Here is a 20,865-nt window from a genome sequence, read left to right on the forward strand (position 1 = left end):
CTCACACTGTCCAACTTTATCCTACCCAGGACATAAATAATTCCTGTGTCCAATGTATCCATGTTGTATGTTATTCACCCATTAGTCACTAAGCAGCCATTCAAGATTATCAGATCATACTGCTTATGTTCAAGCAACCCAAGAGCAGGGATGCTGGGACCTCAACTATGCCAAAGAGAAGTCACAAAGTGCTTCCCATAAGTGAAAAGGCAAAAGTACAATAAGATATTTTGTCTCAGAGAGCAAGACAAGTGAGCATGTATACATATGCTCACATTTGCATAACTTTTATTATACCATATTGTTATAATTATTCTATTTTATTAGCTATTATTGCTAATCTCTTACTTTAATTTACAAATTAAACTGTATCATAGATATGTATGTACAAGTATCATAGAGACAGAGTATAAACAAAGTATACTTAGGGTTAAGTAGTATCTGTGGCTTCAGGCATCGATTGGGGGTCTTGGAATACATCCCCCAAGAATAAGAGGGGACTATTGTAACTGAAAGTACCAACAAATACCACATTCTACCAAGCACTGCCCAGGGCAAATTCATTTAATTTAATCTGCAGCCACCATGTTAAGCTCACGTCAGAATTCTGATTGCTGCTGAATGGACAAAACAATAAAACTTTAAAAACAAAGCTGGTAAATCTCATTTAGAAAAACACCCAGTTCAATATTTAACACTTTTGATATAGTATTCTGAATTTGCCCCCAAAACATGCAGGAAAGTCTCCTTTTCCTAGTAGAAACATTGTTACTTACGAGGACAGTACAATGGCAACAGCATCATTTAGGACGCTCTCTCCAAACAGAAGTGCATAAAGATCCACATCTGCATGCAATTCATTAAATATCGCCAGCACAGTCACTGAAAAGTGGGCCCAAAGCACAGAAATTAGTTTTGGTTTCTGCCCTTACAGCACTGATTAGAGTTTTATACAGGCAATTCCTATCGTAGGCGGAACCAGCAAGGGAGTCAAAGATGGAGTGTTGGTCTATAGCAGAAAGGAAACTGGCGATCTTCCTAATCTAAATGAAGTTTGATGTGATCTTTGTGTCTAAGGACTCTGTCCCAGAATAGCATGCTTTCCACTGTAATTCCATCACACTCTGAAATTGCCTGGTGTAGAACTTTAAAAAAAATTATGATCACCCCTAATATACTTTGGCTTTTCTGGTGAGTCAGAATCTTCCTGAAGGCAGAAACCCTGTTTGGCTGAGCACTGTGCTCCCAGAACCCAGATAATGTCAGGGTACACAGAAGACTATAATAAATGTTTGTGAAATAATGAAAGTCTTCATTATTAATGAGTCTTCACTATACATAATTACACTTCTTTTATTTTTTTATTATTATTTTTTGAACACACAGTATATTTATTTTTATGTGGTGCATGAGGATCAAACCAAGTGTCTCACACATGCAAGGCAAGTGCTTTACTACAGAGCTACAGCCCCGGCCCAACTTCTTTTTATTTTTAAATTAAATTTTACTTTTATGTGGTACTAGAGATTGAACCCAGGGATGCTCTACCACTGACCTACATTCTCAGCCCTTCTTATTTTTTGAGACAGTGTCTCACTAACTTGCTGAGGCTGGTCTTGAACTTGTGATCCTCTTGCCTCAGCCACACGTTTAGGTTGGATTAAAGGCTTGTGCTACCGTGACCAGCCATTATTATGCTTCTTATAGTTTTCACATTTTTTAGTCATTTAAAACTCAGCTGGTCTCTAGATCAGTGGTTCTCAAACTTCTGACCTCAGAATTCCTTTACAACCTTAAAATTTGTGTGGCCCACAAAAAGCCTTAGTTTTATGGGCTATAGCTACCAATATTTATTATATTGAATAAACATGAAAAACTGAACATTTATTCATTTGATGTTAATAATAATAATCTATTGTGTTAACATGACATTTTAAAAAATATTTATTTTTTAGTTGTAGATGGACACAATACCTTTATTTTATTTATTTTTATGTGGTGCTGAGGATTGAACCCAGGGTCTTGGACATGCTAGGCAAGCACTCTACCTCTGAGCCATAACCCCAGCCCCACATGACATGTTTTATTAAAAATAATTACATGTTATAAATCAAAAAAGTGAAAAGGGAGCCATGCTTTCACATTCTTGCAAACCTCTTGTGGATTAGTGGGAAGGAGAAGCTTCTCACACCTGTTTCTGTACCTAAGCAACAGACAGTCAATATCATGTTATGCAACCTCTTGAAAATTCCACTGTACACTTGTGAGAGAGGAGCGTAAAAAATAAAAATAATATATTTATGTTATTAAATCAATTTTGATCTGATGGACCACTGAAAAGGTTTTGAGGAATTCCCAAGGGCTCCCAGACTATACTTTGATAATCACAGCTCCAGAACAGGGTTCTTTAACCTCAGCTCTATTGACAAAGAAACATAATTTCTTTGTTGTGGGAGGTTGGCTTGTACATCACAGAATGTTTAGCAGCATCCTTGGCCCCTACTTACCAGATGCCAGTAAGCAGCACTGCTCTTCTCAATTGTTATTTATTTAATTTTTAGTTGTAGGTGGACACAATACCTTTATTTTATTTTTATGTGGTGCTGAGGATCAAACCCAGGGCCTCATGCAGGCTAGGCGAGCACTCTTCCTCTGAGCCACAACCCTAGTCCCAGCTCTTCTCAATTATAACATCCAAAATGTTTCTAGCTCTTGCCAAATATTCCCCTGGGGGCAATATAATTGATGGGTAAGAATCAGGGCTCTAATGTATACATGCAGCAGTGTTCTCTCAACACTCATACCTGACCACCTGCTTCTTCATTGGAATCTACCTTAAAGTCTGTAGAAGCTCAGAACTCACATTCCCAGCTCTCCTTGAAGAGAGTCTCACTTCTTCCTATATGGAATAAAGCCAGATGCATGCACCCAGTTTACCTCCATGGAGCAACTGATGTGAGTGAAACCCAGAGGCAGTGCAGCAAACCGAGTACCCAGATGCCTTATTGTAACAGGAGCCATGACACTAACCTGTGACCAGTACCTAAGATGAATGTCTATTTTTAAAACTGGTATTAGCCAGATTTTTCTGTTATAATTTTAGTAAAAAGCATTAGTAACTGATACAATTAGAAAACCAAACCAGATGCTTAGTGAATTACTATAAGCCTGTTAGTCTTATTCCCACCATCAGTTCAAGAAATGAAATTTGCATATTCCCCATGTGTCCCATTCCAATATCAAACCCTTTCTTTCACATAAAAGGAACCAATATCTGAATTTTATAGTAGCCATCTGCATGCCTTTCCTTATAGTTTAATCACCCAAAGGCACATTTCCTGACACTATCATTTACTTTTGCCAATTTTAAAGAAAATGGACTTTTTCCCCCTGGGTCTCATTCATTCTGCTATTTTCCCCCTGCATTCCCTTCTGTCAACTGTCTTCTCATAAAGGCATATTATTTAGTTCTCTAGTTTCCAAATTTTCCAATCCTGATGCATGCAGATCTTTAATAACTTCATTTTCTCAATTTGCATTAGCTTCTTTAGGAATATGAATCAAGTTTCATCCTTTGAAGGGGTCCAATTTTTCTGCCATGACTTATCTGTTGCTTTCTTATTCATGGGGGCTATCCTTGTTTTTCTTCATACAATGTTTGCATGAAGTCCAACCTCAATCCATTTCTATTGTTCATATTTAAGTGAAGTGGATAAAGAACAGAAAGTAGGCCCATAGGACTTTCCTAGTATCATGGCTCTAGGACTCCCTCTTCTGGTTTTACATGGAACTATTAAAAATATGGCCACTTCCCCAATACTTTCTGAAATCCACTGCTTCTGGTCCCCTCCTCCATTAGTATCTATGCTGCCTTTCTCCTTTAACACCCTGTCAATCAGGGTTCATAGTCCTAGCAGTTCCTGTTTAGGAGGTGACTCTACTTCCAGAGAGATCTTTGCTTGGTATTTCTGAGAACCCAAGATCACTCACATGGCCTCTAACCTCCTCCAGTCTCCCTGCACTCTTCCATAAATTTGAGTCTGTAAAGCCCCTCCAAGTTTTAACTGATTTCATTCAGCCCACATAGTTCTTTAATCCCAGTGGGGATTTCTCCTTTATAATGTAAATATTGGTGGTAAATTTCTGTATTCCCTGACATTCAAAAGGATCAACAACTCCTTTCCCCGCTGCGCAGCTGCTATTCCTGTGCCCAAGTCTTGCTGTTCCTGGTGGGATACTCTGGCAGCTAGTTTCATCTCTGTCTTTGTTTTACTGTTCTACTTTCTGTATTTTTGTTAGGAATTAAGGGAAATTTCAAAATCACACTATCCCCAATATGCCTTCATTTTCAAAAAGTTTAATTCATTTATAAGCATAAAAATAATTTAGATTTTAAAAATGTCCTATATCATGACATAACTAGACATCAATAAAGCATCTACCCAACAACTATAGTTCTTTTTTTTAAAGAGAGAGAGAGAATTTTTTTAATATTTATTTTTTTAGTTTTTGGTGGACACAACATCTTTATTTTATTTGTATGTGGTGCTGAGGATCCAACCCAGTACCCCGCGCATGCCAGGCAAGCGCGCTACTGCTTGAGCCACATTCCCAGCCCAACTATAGTTCTTAATTAAATGTCACATCACTTTCATAACATAAGTGTTAACACAAGACACAAAGTCAACCTTTTTACTTTACCCTGAAATGCAATTTAGCAGACTATACAACAGGAAAAAAAATCTATAGAGATGAGTCCTTTTTAAAAGTTGTTTTCTGAATTATTTACTGCAAGAACAATATTTGTGGCTCCTGATATGGAAACTTTACTCTAGTAGTTTACCATTATATGACACAATAATTGTTTATAACCCAATTGTTGAAGAAACATGAACAATGATAATAACAACTACTATTGAGAATTTACCATGAAGCAGCCACCATGCTAACCATTTTATAATCTCATTTAGTCTATAAAACCCTATAAGTAGGATAGTATTACAATTTCCCCTGATTTAAAGATGAAAAAAAAAAAAACAGGCCCTGAATGATGGGCTGCTCTAAGATCTAATATCAAAATTCCTCAAGTCTCAGTGGTTAAACATAAAAAGATGTTTTGTTCTGCATTTATATCACATGTCCACTGTGGACTAGCACAGGAGGCTTCTATCTCTATCAGTCACTTGGGGACTCAAGACTGAAGGGGACTAGTCTCAATGAAAAGAGCCTAGGCTTGGCAGTCCAGGAGACCTGGCTCCTAGGACTCTACTGGGCAGGGTGGCTCCTGGCAGAAAATAGATGGCACCCCTCAAAGAGAGCAATTTGAGAAGAGTTTTTAAAAGAGGTTATTTATAAAAAGCCTGGGCAGAGTACAGGAAAACCACAAGGGAGAAAACAGTACTTGAGACTAGAAACAGGAAGTTTTTGTACCAGTCCTAGGTCTGAAGGCTCCAGGAAAAGGACTATTACTAGAACCTGGAATTGTAGGGAGATGATCATCTGACAGAAGCTATGATCTCTAATCAAGTGACACAGCTAGCTTAGTGGGTTACTGTATCTCCATCTTCCTCCCAGTGGCACTCCTTTGTGGACAAATTCAATGGGAAACCAGAAGGCAAAGGAACCTTTGATATATTCCATACAAGTCATCAACTTCCTAGGGCCAAGAGGGAGGTGAAGGAGAATGGGGGGGTGGGGAGCATAAATCTACAGGGGCAAAAAGAAAACATCCAACATAACCACCAACTAGCTAGAAAAATTCAGCGCATAGCAAAGTCAAAAGATTTGATAAAGGACTGGGCTACATAATTCCCAAAGCCCTTCCAACTTTTAAACGTGGTTTGCCTAAAATACTACAGTTACTAGTAGTATAAATAATGTATCGTTCACTCATTGATCCTTGACAATAAAGGATAGCATGCATAATAATAATGTGGATATTTATATAGAAATGGTCTGAACTTTAACTCCTCATTCTCCCATCACCTTGTAAAACAGGTCAGGAACTCTGCAGTGCCCCTCCTGAACAAGTCTGCACCTGACCACAATGCAAAATGTGGGTGATGACAACCAAAAGAGGATGGAATAGGGATGACTGACTGGATATGTATCTTCTAAATGAAGGGATTTGCTATGATTTAGGGTATAATTTGAGTGTCTCTCAAAGTGCCACATATAAAGGCTTGGTTCCCAGGATGGTAGTATTAGGGAGTGCTGTGGAACTTCAAGTGGTGGGACCTAATGGGAGTCATTGGGGACATGCTCCTCAGGAGATTGTGGGACCCTGGTCTCTCAGTGTCTCTGGCTTGAGAGATGATTGCTCCCTTGGACATGCACTCTCACCATTGCCATCTGGCACCCTCACCAGAGACCCAACCCAATGGGATCATTGATCCTGGACTTGAACTTCCAAAACCTGAGCTAAATACACCATTTCTGTTTATTACACTAATGTCCTCGGGTATTTCAATGTAGCAATGCAAAGTTGACTAATACAGCATTCAATAGACTGTCCTCCAAGCAGGACCCTTGAAATCAGAAATAGCAGGGTCAATGTCTAACTGGTAATGAACTGAGAAATCACAATTAGTGGACTGAAAACCATTGGTGCATGCATTTTAAAAGTAGTAGGAAAAATGACAGAATAGCAAATAAATTAAAAAGAAAACCACTACGTACTGAATTTGTTTATTTAACCAACTTTTCTTGATTACCTTATCTATTCATAAAAGAGCATGTAGCATTTGTGAACACTCAATGTAGATCAGCAAGTATCATTATGTACAAAATAGATTTAACTTGAAGAGCTATGGGAGCAGATCACTGAAGGAGTCTGGGAAGAATGAGCAGGCAGGTGGCTTATTGGAATCAAATGTCAAAGGATGAGCAAAAGACACCACCCAAGGTGATGCAACCAAAGAGTCTTGGACAATACAGATTGTAGATTTTGAAAACTGCAAGGCTGATTGACTCCAAGGTTACAAGAGTGAAAGGAATAAAATCAGGGGAATCATTTGATAATGTTTCACAGAAAGGAATAGCACTCATTTTTCTCGAGAAGCTGCCTATGGATGCACTATGGGGTAGAATCTCGCATTTTCTCTCCTTAGCTGTGGATCCATATAGAGCAGCCATCCACAAAGATGGTGCATGGTCCCCATGACACATGACCACAGAACAGAGGGGGCTTTAGGTCACAAAGTAGCCTGTACCACCCCATATACACAGTGTCACCTTCAATGGGAAAACCAAAGACTGGTGATTTGAGGCAAGTAGGTATAATTGGGGAAAATTGTGCTTTTCATATCAGTTACTATCACTCCATATCCCATCACCAGAAGGTAATCTAGTTTTGTGTTCCCCTTTAAACCAAGCTCTTGCTTGATGAGCTATAATCTTCTAGGCATTACCAAAATTGGGGCTATTATAAATATATGTCTTTTATAGCTCAGAAGCATCTCTCAAGGACCTGAGAGCCATTATGAATGAATAGAAGAATAAGACCTCAGTCTCCAAGTCTGAGGACAGAATCCTAACTTTGAAAATTACCAGCCAACAAACAGCTGGTCTCTTTTCATATATTTTAACCAACTCTTTGTACTTTTTGTTTCTCTGACTCTGAGCTTCTGTGCAATCCTTTGGTTACTTGCTTTAGTTGACTTTAAGAGCCACTAATTTTAGAGGTCACCAACTAAACTTTATATTATTAGCCTCCCCCTAGCTTTGCTACCTATAACACCTCAGATGTATGGGTTACAGTGACAACAGATGTCCTGGTTACTTTTCAGGGACTTGAAGGCTATTTTGGTTGAAACTACCAACTCTTCACTTGGGATTGTGCAGGTTTCTGATGGGTGACCATGAAGCTGGATTAAGCACACACAGACAACTTATGACTTTACCACCAGTCACCTTTCCCTGCACCTTAAATCACCCTGATTCTTTATCCCATAAATAGCCCCAAACCCTATCTGCAGAGAGGTGGATTTGAGACTTGGGGCTCTCATCTCCATGCTTGGCTGCCTGAAAAATAAACTCTCTTTTTCAGAACCTGTTGTCTCAGTGATTGGTATACTGTATGATTGGCAAAACAGGCCTGGTTTCAGTATCACCCTCTAACTCTGCAATGAAGTTTTAATCTCCTTAATGGCCTAAGTTTTCAAACAACAGCTTTTTAGAAGGGTTGTAAAACACTTTTCGTTTACAAAACATTCTACGTTTCAGAAAGATTTCCATTTAAAAAGCACTTAAAGTTAATGTGCTGATGTCTAATAAGTTTAAACTTTCAATTTTCTAGAGCTTTCATTCATTTATACAAAACCCTTACTGTGCCAATCTTCACAGGCAAAATAAAAATGATGTAGCATGGTAATGCCTTCCATTATTTTGTACCATAGTACAGACACATTAAGGGAAAGTAAATAATTATGAAGATAATCTGGAAAAATAAACCTTAATATCCAATTAAATGAAGCAACACTAATAGCTCAGAAAAATGATATCAGTAATCTTTGTCACACTAACCTCCCCTTACTTGTTGGTAGTACTGGTAAGAAGTGAGTAGTAAAGTTATAGACAAACATGATTAGTAATACATTTTCAGACAGATTAAACTCTTCTCAGAAGAACATATTTCTCAATAGATACACACTTGGAGATAGTCACACAGTCTAATATTAAAATAACAAAGCTGCCTTTTGGAGTGCTCTGGAAACATGCTTGGGTTAAGAGAAATAGAAACCTCTGTATGAATCAGATGTACAGTTTAGTAGCCAACATAATTAGTGAAGGCTATGCCAAGTGTTTTACATGTGTTGTTTCACTTAATCATCAAAACAGCCCCAGGAAACAGAACATAATATTTCTATTTTATAGATGAGGAGTCTGATAGGAAAGGAAAAAGTGGACCCCAGCTACCTGGTCATGACTGGCATGGCTAGAATGCAACCCCATCAATACGTGTGACTCAATAGCCCACCTTCTTTTCCCAAACCAGAGTACCTCACAAACCAGAAGATTTCAGTCAGCCAAATCTTCTATACTAATTCACTTAAGGTGTTTGTGATAACTTTTGAGGGTAAGAGAGGTGAATGTTTTTTAGAACATTGAAATTCTTCAGAACCACACAATTGTCTAGAGCTGTGTTGTCCAATGTGGTTGTCACTAGCCACATGTGCTTAATTTAACATTAAATGATATTTAATCAGTTCTTCAGTTGTACTACACTATATTTCAAGTACCCCAGAGCAGTATGTGGCAAATGCTACCATAATGGACTGGGCAGATTTTAGAACATTTCTATCTTTGCGGAAAGACCTATTGGATAACACTGATCTAGAGGACCCTCAAGAGACCTGGTTGAATGGGAAATCTTAGTATCTTTAAGGTTATTAATGTCCAGAATGTTAGAAATCATCATATACTTTGAGAAGACCTTTCCATCTCCACTATTTGGACAGGACCAGCTTTTTCTCCATAAATTCTCTCCTGAAGATGTACAGTTGGCCCTCAATATCTGAGAGAAATTAGTTCTAGGACCTCTACATGCATACCAAAATCTGAGAATACTCAAGTTCCTTGTATAAAATGGGGTGGTATTTGCACTGAAAATATGCATTCGACTATATACCTCAAATCGTCTCTAGATTTCTAATCCTAATACAGTGTAAATGCTATGAAAATAGTTGTTATACTATATTATTTAGAAAATAATGACAAGAAACAGAAGTCTACATGTTCAGTACAAATGCAATTTCAAAAAAGTATTTTTGATCTGCAGTTGGCTGACTCCACAGATGCCGGACACAGAGATATGGAGGGCAGACTATTCTCTCAATAGTTGACTTTAGAGAAAGGAATAGCTTTAATTACTTGATGCAAATAAATTTAATTATAGGTTCCAATTTGGAAGAGAGATTTTTTAAAAATTGTTTTTGGGCTGCAGGGGAGGAGGGATATATAATAATTCCTGTTTTAAGAACTGGTTCAACTAAAAAATACAAGATAAGAAATTTATGAATAGGAAATCACATCACAGTGTGGGGCCATGCAGAAGCATTGCACAAAAGGAGTTGATAATTTAAATCACAATAACGGGGCAGTGGGGAGGAATGGAGGTTCACAATGGGTTTGGGGCAGATTAGTAGGAAGCAATGGCAATTTTTATTTATTTTTACTCTCTGGGAAAGAAGATAATGCAGTTCCAGAAAGTGAATCATGTTTCGAAGGTTAAGATTTCCTTTTAAGGGCTGGGGATGTGGCTCAAGCGGTAGCGCGCTTGCCTGGCGTGCGTGCGGCCCGGGTTCGATCCTCAGCACCACATACAAACAAAGATGTTGTGTCCACCGAAAACTAAAAAATAAATATTAAAATTCTCTCTCTCAAAAAAAAAAAAAAAAAAAAGATTTCCTTTTATTGCAACTAGAATAGTGCTATGAACAGAGCAGGTGCTCAAGTCGTTATGGTTTTATTTATTTATTTTTTAATTGTAAGCTGGTACATTTGTGCTTATCTTCAAGTCTGGCTTAAGTGTAATTTTTTTTAAACACTTGAAAAATTAAAGGATTTGTTTTATATTAAAAAAAAAGATTGAGGGTAGGGGAATAGGAAAAACAGAAGAGTGAAATGGATATAACTTTCCTATTTTCATATATGAATACACCACCAGTGTAATACCACATCATGTACAACCACAAAAAAATGGGAAGTTACACTCCATGTATGTATGTCAAAATACATCCTACTGTCATGTAAAACTAAAAAGAACGAATTTAAAAAATTTTAAAAATCACATTCACTACAGATACCAATGTATGTTTCCACTAAGAAAAGGTATTGCTTAAACCTTCTACCTAAAAGAAGGTAGAAGACAGTTAAGTATAAAAACTATGTCCAAATTTGTCATTCTCAAAACAGGTGGAAACAATCCAAGTGTACACTGAAGGATGAATGGATAAGCAAAATATGGTCTGTCCATACAACAGAAAAATTTTCAGCCTTAAAAAGGAAGGAAATCTGTTATATCTTACCATATGGATAAACCTTGAGGACATTATGCTAAATGAAACAAGAAAGTCACAAAAAGACAAATACTGTATGATTCTACTTACATGAGAGATCTAGAATAGTGAAGTTCATAGGGATAGGAAGTAGAATGATGATTGACAAGGGCTCAAGGCAAGGAGACAAGGGGATTTGTTGCTTAATGGATATAAAGTTTCAACTGTACATGATGAAAAAGTTCTAAAGACTGGTTACCCAAATATGTGAATATACTTAATACTACTGAAATATACACTTGGAAATGATTAAGATGGGGTTGGGAATGTAGCTCAGTGGTAGAGTGCTCTGCTTAGCATGTATGAGGCCCTGGGTTCTATCCTCAGCACCACAGAGAAAAAGAAGAAATAAATGTGGTGGTAAATGTTATGATGTATATATTTCATCACTACAAAAATAATGATAAAAAGGTAAATGCATACTCTTCCTAGAAAGTCTCAGTCTGTTAGGCCTACCTACTGTTCCCTTCCTCCACCATTCTGTTAATACTACAGTCTCTCTACTGCAACAAAAGTTAATGACTGTTCCAAAATTAAGGTTAAATAGTGGAGTTTCATAATGATAAATCCAAATATACACATACCTGGGTCAGTGGCAGAGATAATTGCTCCAAAAAACAAACAATCTGTGTAGTAAAACTTATCAGAGAGCTGTCCCACAATCTTCATGAGCTTCACCACACCATACATGAGATTTCTGTAAGAAGGCAAGGTAAACCATGTCAGGAAAAAAAAAAAACTTACAAAATGTAAATGGATTGGTACTAAGAATACAATATTTTTTAAAAAAATTTTAATATATATTTTTTAGTTGTACAGGGGGGACACAATAGCTTTATTTTATTTTTATGTGGTGCTGAGGATTGAACCCAGCACCTCACGCATGCTAGGCGAGCACTGTACCACTGAGCCACAACCCCAGCCCCGCAAGAATACAATATTTTAAGGGAGATTTAGAAAAGCATTAGGTACCTTTAATGGGTGGACATTTACCAGTAACATGGGCAAAGAGAATTATGGCAGTAATGGATTGCAGCTAATGTCATCTTGCTGAAACATCTGACTATTTCATTTTTAAAGCTGTGATTAACAACAACTGTAGCAACTATGAAGCATGGTCGAAAATTAGCAACAAAGTTAAGGCATATTAAGCAACTAGGTAATAAGAGGGGAAAGATAAAGATAGGACCTGGCATAATGTGAAATAAATTGCTACAAAACTCACAAAATTCTAACATAGTGCATTTAAAGTCATAGAAAATCAATGGGTCGAGCTGGACGCAGCGGTGCATGCCTGTAATACCAACAACGTGGGAGGTTAAGGCAGGAAGGGAGCAAGGTCGATGGCAGTCTCAGCAACTTAGCAAGGCTCTGAGCAACTTAGCAAGACCTTGTCTCAAAATAAAAATATAAATAAGACTGTGGGTGTGGCTCAGTAATAAAGCATCCCTGGGTTCACTCCCCAGAATCAAAAAAAAAAAAAAAAAGAATGGGTTGGATATAGTTGGAGAGAAAAAAAATGGATTGGTCATAAAGATCCAAATGGTCAGCCTATCACTATCCCAGCCTTCTGTGTCAAAGGGGCAAATCCCCCAAATATCCTAGTAGACTACATCAGTGTTCCCATCAACATGTATGGCTTCTTGCTCTGCTTGGATTAAGCAGGCCAGCAGCAGCCCTCCTTATGTTGTTCAGAATGTGATGTGGTCCAGCAGGGATCACCAAGTTCAATTTTTCAGCTTGGCTAAAGCATATTTCCTATATGACAGCTTACAAATTGGGAACAGTGAGGAGTACTTAAAAGGCCTAGTATGTGTTACATGTGTGTTCTGAGGGGTAGTAGCAGTGACAACAGTAGCTGCAGGGATTAGGAGTAAAAATAACCATTTAATTAACTCATTGTATGCTACAGCCAACTTTCTAATAACGAGATCTATGAAAATAAGGACCATGCCATTGCCTATCTTTGTGTCCTGGATGCCTAGAAAAGTGATTGGCTAAGAAAAGAGCATAATAACTATTTGCAGAATATGATCCTTATGAGAAGAAACAGCCATAACTTAATGCTTCCTAGGGTGTGCCAGGCATAGTTCCAGATACTTACCCACTTCAATTTCAGGTCATAGCAACTCTACGATGCAGATTTGATTTTCCCTTTGTTTTTCATCAAAGGCTTCTTTCATGTACCTTTGAAACATTTCCTTAAACTAGACCTTCCTCTGCATTTCTTCCCACCACAATCTTAGACCTGGGCAGCAGAATTCTCTCAGATACCTTTTCCCCATCTTGCCTCTCACTGCCATTAATGCCAATTAGGTAACCTGTTGGCTCTTCAGTAATTTGTTATCTCTTAAAGAACAAACCCCAAGCCCCTCCTTTTTTGATAGAATAAAAGATCCCTGCCTTTATCTCCAGGTTTCCAGCTAATTTTATTTTATTTTTTAATTTTTATTGTTGGTTGTCCAGCTAATTTTAAAAAATCAAAGTCCTTGCTATATTCAGATTTTCTTAGTTTTTACCTAATGTCCCTTTTCTGCTCTAGGACCCTACCCAGGCTGCCACTTGATATTTAATCATCAGATTCTTTTTCTTCTCTTCTCGGATATTACACAGTTTTTCAGGCATTGCTTGTTTTCTGATGACCTTGGCAGTTCTGAGGAGTACTAGGCAGATATTTTGTAGAGTGTATTTTAATTGGGATTTACCTGATTTTTTTCATGGTTAGACTAAGGTGATGCATTCTAGGGTAGAAGAGCAGGGTAAAAAAGTGCCTTTATCACAAGCATCAAGTGTACATACATTAATATCACTTATCATCATTGATATTGACCTTGATCTTCTGACTCAAATATTATCTTCCACATTTTATTCACTTTTAAAGTTACCCTTTTTTCCTCACCCACACTTAAAGTGAAGTTGGGTTTAGGAATGTAGCTTGAAGGGGATGTATCTATACAAATTATTTGGAATTCATCATAGATTTTCCTCTTCTCAACCATTTATTTATTCATCCAATCATTTATTTATATCAGCGTGGACTCAGGGATATTTCATAGTTTGGTGATAATCTAATACAATATCATTGATTTTGTTATTCTTCAGCCATAGAGGGGATTATCCATTATAGGAGCTTTCAAGTTGGCCCTTGTATCCCTTTGAGATGCCCTACATCCTTGTGTTTATCTGTTTGACTTTTGAGTACTTCTTTATTTTCAGACATTAAAAGATGCTCCATTTTCATGTATGTCTCCTGTAAAAACTAGCCCTAGACTAAGCCTTTTTTTGTTTTTATCAGAGAATGATATTAGAAACCAAGATCTGGGAACTGGGCACAATTTTATTTCATTTTAATTAGTTTTAATTTAAATAGTCACACCTGGCTAACAACTACCATACTTGATAGTGTAGCTCTCAATCCTGTCATCAGTCACAAACATCAAAATACTGGACTCTATCATCAGTCATAGTTGTGATAGCTATAAATTTTCAATTAGGGCTTTTCCACTCATGGGGTTTGTAAGTTGTTAACTTAAAACCTTCTTTAAATGGCTGGCTTCTCATTTGCAAGTTCAGCTGATCTGGTACCAGCCAGATTCCAGTGTTTGAGCATATGAAAGACTGCCTGGTTACCTGTGCTAGAACAGCATCTAAAGTAAAGTCTTAAGAAAAAAACTTAGTGACTATTAGATTATCCTTAGGATTCTTCATTATGTCTATAATGTTTTTGGTATTAAAAACATATTTGTTACAGAAATATAGTTAACATCTTACAACCAAACATGTATGTACATTGTCTAAATAAATGTAATCATTGTAAACTTACATGTGACCTGGAATTTTGTTTTTACTTTGGAATGGGAGGGATTTTTTTTGTTTACAAGTTCATAAAAAAATAAAATCTATTTTAAATTATTGGGCTCTGTGTACCCATATGGATCTCATCTCTTTAGGAGGCATATCACTTTGGTTATATGACAGAGATTCACTTACCCAATAATGAAGCAAGAAACAGCAGTCCCCAAGAAGGCATAGGCCAAAATAGAGCCAAGATTTCTGAAAAAGTGTCTCTAAATCGAAAAAAAAAAAAAAAGAATTACATTTTGATGTTTGACAGCAAGCATAAGAAATACATTTAAAAGTCTTTAAAAATGAAACTCCAGGGCTGGGGTTGTGGCTCAGTGGTAGAGTGCTTGCCTCCTAGGTATGAGGCACTGGGTTCAATTCTCAGTACTGCATATAAATAAATGAATAAAATAAAGTCCATCAACAACTAAAAACATATTTAAAAAAGTGAAACTCTACTTACTCCTTCCATTATTACAAACAACAACTAAATTCACTCCTGAATAATGCTATTTCGCCTTAAACATCATAGTTTTAAAATATCATCTGCATTGCTAATTGCTGAGCAAGCAAGCGAAGACTTAGTAAAGTTTCAGACAAAACTATTCTAGCTTATTATATTTAGTTAAGAGTATATGCATGTATTTATGCATGTGTGTGCATAAATAGACCAATAATTTTTATAGTTTTAACCTAAATCATTCTGCTTCATGATGCAGCTAGTTACTTCCAGTTCTAGTGGTACCTTAGATCATCACAGATATATGTATGAAACCACTAAGTAGGAAAGTACCATCTAAGGAGTTTTCTATTTAATTTAGGATCAGAAAACACAGTCCTAAATATCTATCATGGGACCTGAAGCATATCCTTATATACATTTGGATTGATTTAGGGGGTTTTGGAAAGAGGGACAATAGAGACATAAGTAGAGAAATGAGAACAGACAGCTGCATTTATGAAGGGTAAATTTATATAGGAAGAAAACCATAACAATATAAGATCTAACAATTATTCAGAAAGAAGTGGTGAAACTGCAATCTTTAATGCTTCTGCACATTCACTACTTACCATAATACTTACCTTAAAATACACACATACACACACACACACACACACACACACACACACACACATTTATGTCATTAGGCCCATGGAAAATTCTAATAATGGGAAAAGTTATGCCTGTTCTTGAGACTGTCAGCCCTGTTTCTTACTTCTCAAGGCAAAAGCTATTCTCATTTGACAATCAGAACTAAATCCTCCATACACCTTAATCAAACAAAGGTCAGGAACACTTTAATTTTTTAAAGGCATCATATCCCCAACATTTCATTCAGCCACCATGAAATAGGACCAAAGAGCTGTCAGTGTCCTCTGGCCAGTGTCACAGATAGAGTCCAAGACTTAGGCTTTGGCCTTCCCCAATACTTGGCCCTATCTGGGGCTGCAAAGAAGATGTCAAGGAACATCTAATGTCCCTAAGCCATCTGCTCAGAAGAGAATTATTCAACGACTTGCCTTGCCAAATGAGGGTGCTGCCTGGACATATTATGAACACATTATGTTTGCCTCTTAAATCATTGTCCCTAATAGTTTTTATGCTAATGCATTCATACACCAGCATTTTAAAAACAGATTTTAAAACAACAACAACTATGAGCCTGCTTCCATTTAAAAACTCCATTAAGGGCTTAAATGAGGAAGTGCTAGGAGTGCATCAAGGACAAGACATGAGACCATGAGAAGTATCCAGGAACAAATTTCAATCCCAGATGTGCTTTCCTTTGCAACTCAGCTTTCTTTTGGGTAATCATCTCCAGGATTAGTATGAATATGCATTAGACAAATTCATATTCATGATATGAGCACAAAATTAGAAATGCAAATCTACCACCAAAAATACATTCATAATATATTCTAGAAACACACACACACACAAATTAGCCATCTCCCATTCATATCTGCTGACATGAACTAAAATTTTACTGTGCCTTGAAGAGATATGCCACTTATTTCTGTAATAGATCTAGTATTTAAATGTGTACTTCACAGTTCTCGAAGTACTTTCACATACATTAGTACATTCAATTCTCATAATGCCCCAGTATGAAATTATTATTTGAACCATCTTATATGAAAGAAACATAAGGCTCAAAGGCATGACATGAGTTTCCTAAAGTCATATATCCACCAAATCACAGCTCCAAATTGGAGAGCCAGTCCTCAGACCCCAGTTCGTTGTGTTCTCACTGCATAAGCTGCTCTGCTACCAAACTCCTCAATTCTGACCACTTCCCTCTGGGGGAGAAAGTACAGGGGGTGTGGAGTGAAATGCTACATCCTTCATCCTATTTCTATTGGGCTATAATACAGATAAGATGGTACAGATTCTCCCCTACTATATATCAAATGGCCAAAAGTGACAAAGGAGATGGTGGCATGCATTGGTAAAGCCTTCAAGAAGGTTTTTGTTGGTAAAAATCCACCTGATTCCCATTAAGCCTTATATTTATACTCCTTCGGAAACCCTACCTTCTCCTATTTCCCACTGATATGTTTTACATAACTTGTACCTGCACCCATGAGAGGGATGGAGAAAGGAAGTGGGGGACGGTGTGTGTGTGTGTGTGTGTGTGTGTGTGTGTGCGCGCGCGCGCGCGCGCGCATGTGTGTGCAGTGTTTGGTGGGGGCAGTTCACAGAAAATGAAGGCTTTCATAAATGTATTCTTTACCATCCAATGCCGTATAAGCAAACTGTGAGGGGTGGCACAAAAATCAAAGCTAATTGAAATGGTAACCTTTTTCAAGTCAGAAAAAAGACTTGTCTGCCTGAGGACTATATGTGCATAGGTTAAATGGTCTCCATTTATCCTTTTACAAAGCATCAATTAAATGGTAAAATATTTACTACACATTTAATTGATAATAGGCTCAATCAGAGGTGGCAACCATAGCAAAAATCAACTATTTAAGTACCTTTATAAGGACTATTTAAAAAGGAAAGTGACTAATATTTGATAATCCAAAAAACTAGCATGTCAAAAACAACTTCGACTGGGAACTGGCACAGCCTGTTATTTGTTTTCCTTTTGAGAAAATAGGGCTGATGAAGAGAAGGTTCTGCAAAAATAAAGTGTTTTTCAACCATCTGAGTGGCTTTCACAACCCATGATTTGGTATCATTTTAAAGTGACTATTATTTTGATTATACATTAAGATTAGTTATTTAAAATACCAAATTATTCATCTCCCATTTGATCTGAAGAAGAATTTCCATTTAGGTGAAGAATAACATTATTTATACTCATAATAACCATCTCCTATTCATTAGGTGTCAACAAGTGACATGCAGTTTCAGATGATTTTGGCAACCCCGTAGATGAAGTCAGAAAAATGATACGGTTTGTTTTATTAGAAAATTTAAATCCTGAGGCAGTGCAGCACAAAAGAATGACCTTGGGCCCTGGAGTCAGACAGAGAGGACATAACCTTGACTCAGTCCCATACCATCTAAGTAACCTCATCTGCACCATTAATCATTCTGAGTTCAGTTTCATCATCAGTGAAATGATGGACGCTACATGTGAGTGCACAAATGTGTTTTGGACTGATGTGCAGAAACCCACAGTCTCTTGCTCCTCAAGTACCCATAGTAGAAAGAGGACTTCTGTTCCATTCCTCTCCCGACTCCTTTTTCCACCCTGAAGGTGATGTAGTAAGGCAGAGTCAATTGACCTATGAAAGGAGAAAATGACTTAACCTTGTTGTACAAGGTGGGGAATCATTCCTGCTCCTCAAGCCTCCACGCTGTGAGCAAAAGAGGCAGCCTCTGGAAGTCTCAGCAATTCTATAATCTCTGCATTTTAGCCTCTCTACCTGTGGCTATGACCAAGCCCATGGCTAAATGGCATCTGTTTTCAATTCTTGAAATGGCTGTAAGGAGATCTGTTATTAACGACTAAGCTACGTACAACACAGGTTAATCAGAGACTTTAGATAATAAATTGATTTTTAATCATGAGTTAATTCCTTGTGTCTCTTTTCTTTCCCTCACATCCTCTTTCTTCCTTCCTTCCTTTTTTTCCCCGCATGAACACAGGGGCACTTTACCACTGAGCTACAACCCAGCCTCTTTTAAAATTTTCAGACAAGGTCTCACTAAATTGCCCAGGCTGGCCCTTGAACTTTTGATCCTCCTCTCTCAGCCTCCTGAGTACTTGAGATTTCAGGCATATACCACCGTGCCTGGCCTTTGTATCTGTTTTCAATCCATTAGAAGCCTGGGGAGAAAGCAATGTGAGCTAACATATAACCACCATCATTTTCTTCCAGTTTCTGTAAGGATTACACAAAACGTATGAAAAACACAAATAAATATGTGCAAAGTTCCTGTCCATAGCAGACACTCCATGAACTATAATTATGTTTGTATCAATTGGAAATAGTTTAAAAACTGCAAAATGGCTTTGCCAGAAAAACCAGACTGATAGGCAGGCATCCTCTCATAAAATGGTTTGGGAAGTGGTCCCTCCTCTATTTTCAGAGTTTATGTAGAATTGGCATTATTTTGTCCTTAAATGTTTGCTATAGTTTGCTAATGAAGCCATCTTGGCTTATGGTTTTCAATTATAAACTTATTTTTTAATTAGCATAGGGTTGTTCAAGTTTTCTATCTCTTCTTGGGTCAGTTTTCATAATTTGTCTTTCAAGGAATTTGTCTATTTCACCTGGCTTGTCAAATTTACTTGCACAAAATTGTTTTTAGTACTTCCTCTTTATCCTTTTCAATTTCTGAAGAGTTTCTAGTAACATCTTCTCTTTCATTGCTAATATAGGTAATTTGTTTCTTTCCTCTTTTTCCCCCCAATAGATCCTAGCATTGTCTAGCTCCTAAAGATGTCGTTCAGTTTTATTGTCAGTCAATATCTCCCTTTTCTAGACTCACTGAAACAAGAGCTGAAATAACTACCATGGCTTAAGTTATCTCAGGGAGGCCTTTTGGGGGTTCATTTTCCACACAATATTCCATCAAAGGAAGAGGGAAAGAGCCACCCACACTTTTAGTATCTTAAATAACTTGAGGCTTAGGTCTAATATTGATATCAAACACAATAACCCTCAATAATAATGATTCTATGTTCTTTAAATTTTTTTATTTTGGTAGCCAGTGTGGTGGTGTATGCCTGTAATCCCAACAACTCTGAAGTAGGTGGCTGAGGCAGAAGGATCTCAAGTTTGAAACCAGCCTGCAACTTGGTGAGACCCCATATCAAAGTAAAAAATAAACAGGGCTGAGGATGTATGTCAGTGGTACAGAACCTCTGGGTTCCATCCCTAGTGCAGAAAAAAATTAGAAAAATTACAGATTCACTGAAGTTGCAAAGACAGTACAGATATGTCCCCTGTACTCTTCACCCAGTTTCCTCCACCGGTTATATCTTATATAATTGCAGGCAAATGTGAAAACACAGAAAACGACATGGGTACAGTGCGTGTGCATAGTTCAATGTCATTTTATCACATGTGCAGATCTGCACAACTACTAGCACAATCAAGATACAATACTTGACTGAAGACGTAGCTCAGTGGTAGAGTGATTCCCTAGTATGCATGAGGTCCTGGGATTGATCCCTGGCACCACAAAAAAAAAGACATTGTTTAAGATACAGAATTATGGGATTGGAGTTGTGGCTCAATGGTAGAGAGCTTGCCTAGCATGAATGAGGCACTGGGTTCGATTCTCAGAACCATATATGAATAAAATAAAGGTCCATCAACATCTAAAAATATTTTTTAAATGATACAGAATTATTCCATCATCACAAAGCTGTCCCTTATGGTATCCTTTTATACTCACCCAACCCTGACCCTCCCACCATCCCTAATATGTGGCAACCACTAATTTGCTCTCCAATCCTATGATTTTGTCATTTCTAGAATGCTATATAAATAAAATCATACA

General features: G+C 37.4%; 1 protein-coding gene across 1 annotated transcript in view; it reads right to left on the reverse strand.

The window, feature by feature from the left end:
* The window catches only part of Slc9a7 (solute carrier family 9 member A7), a 137,041-nt gene that overhangs the window by 46,601 nt on the left and 69,575 nt on the right, over positions 1-20,865 (reverse strand). The window contains exons 4-6 of the mRNA XM_027927284.2: positions 15,048-15,124; positions 11,642-11,754; positions 777-882 (exon numbers count right to left, since the gene is read on the reverse strand). Coding sequence (XP_027783085.1) covers positions 777-882; positions 11,642-11,754; positions 15,048-15,124 — 296 coding nt within the window. The remainder of the gene's footprint in view (positions 1-776; positions 883-11,641; positions 11,755-15,047; positions 15,125-20,865) is intronic.

This window comes from Marmota flaviventris, chromosome X (assembly GCF_047511675.1).
Source record: "Marmota flaviventris isolate mMarFla1 chromosome X, mMarFla1.hap1, whole genome shotgun sequence".
Taxonomy (NCBI): domain Eukaryota; kingdom Metazoa; phylum Chordata; class Mammalia; order Rodentia; family Sciuridae; genus Marmota; species Marmota flaviventris.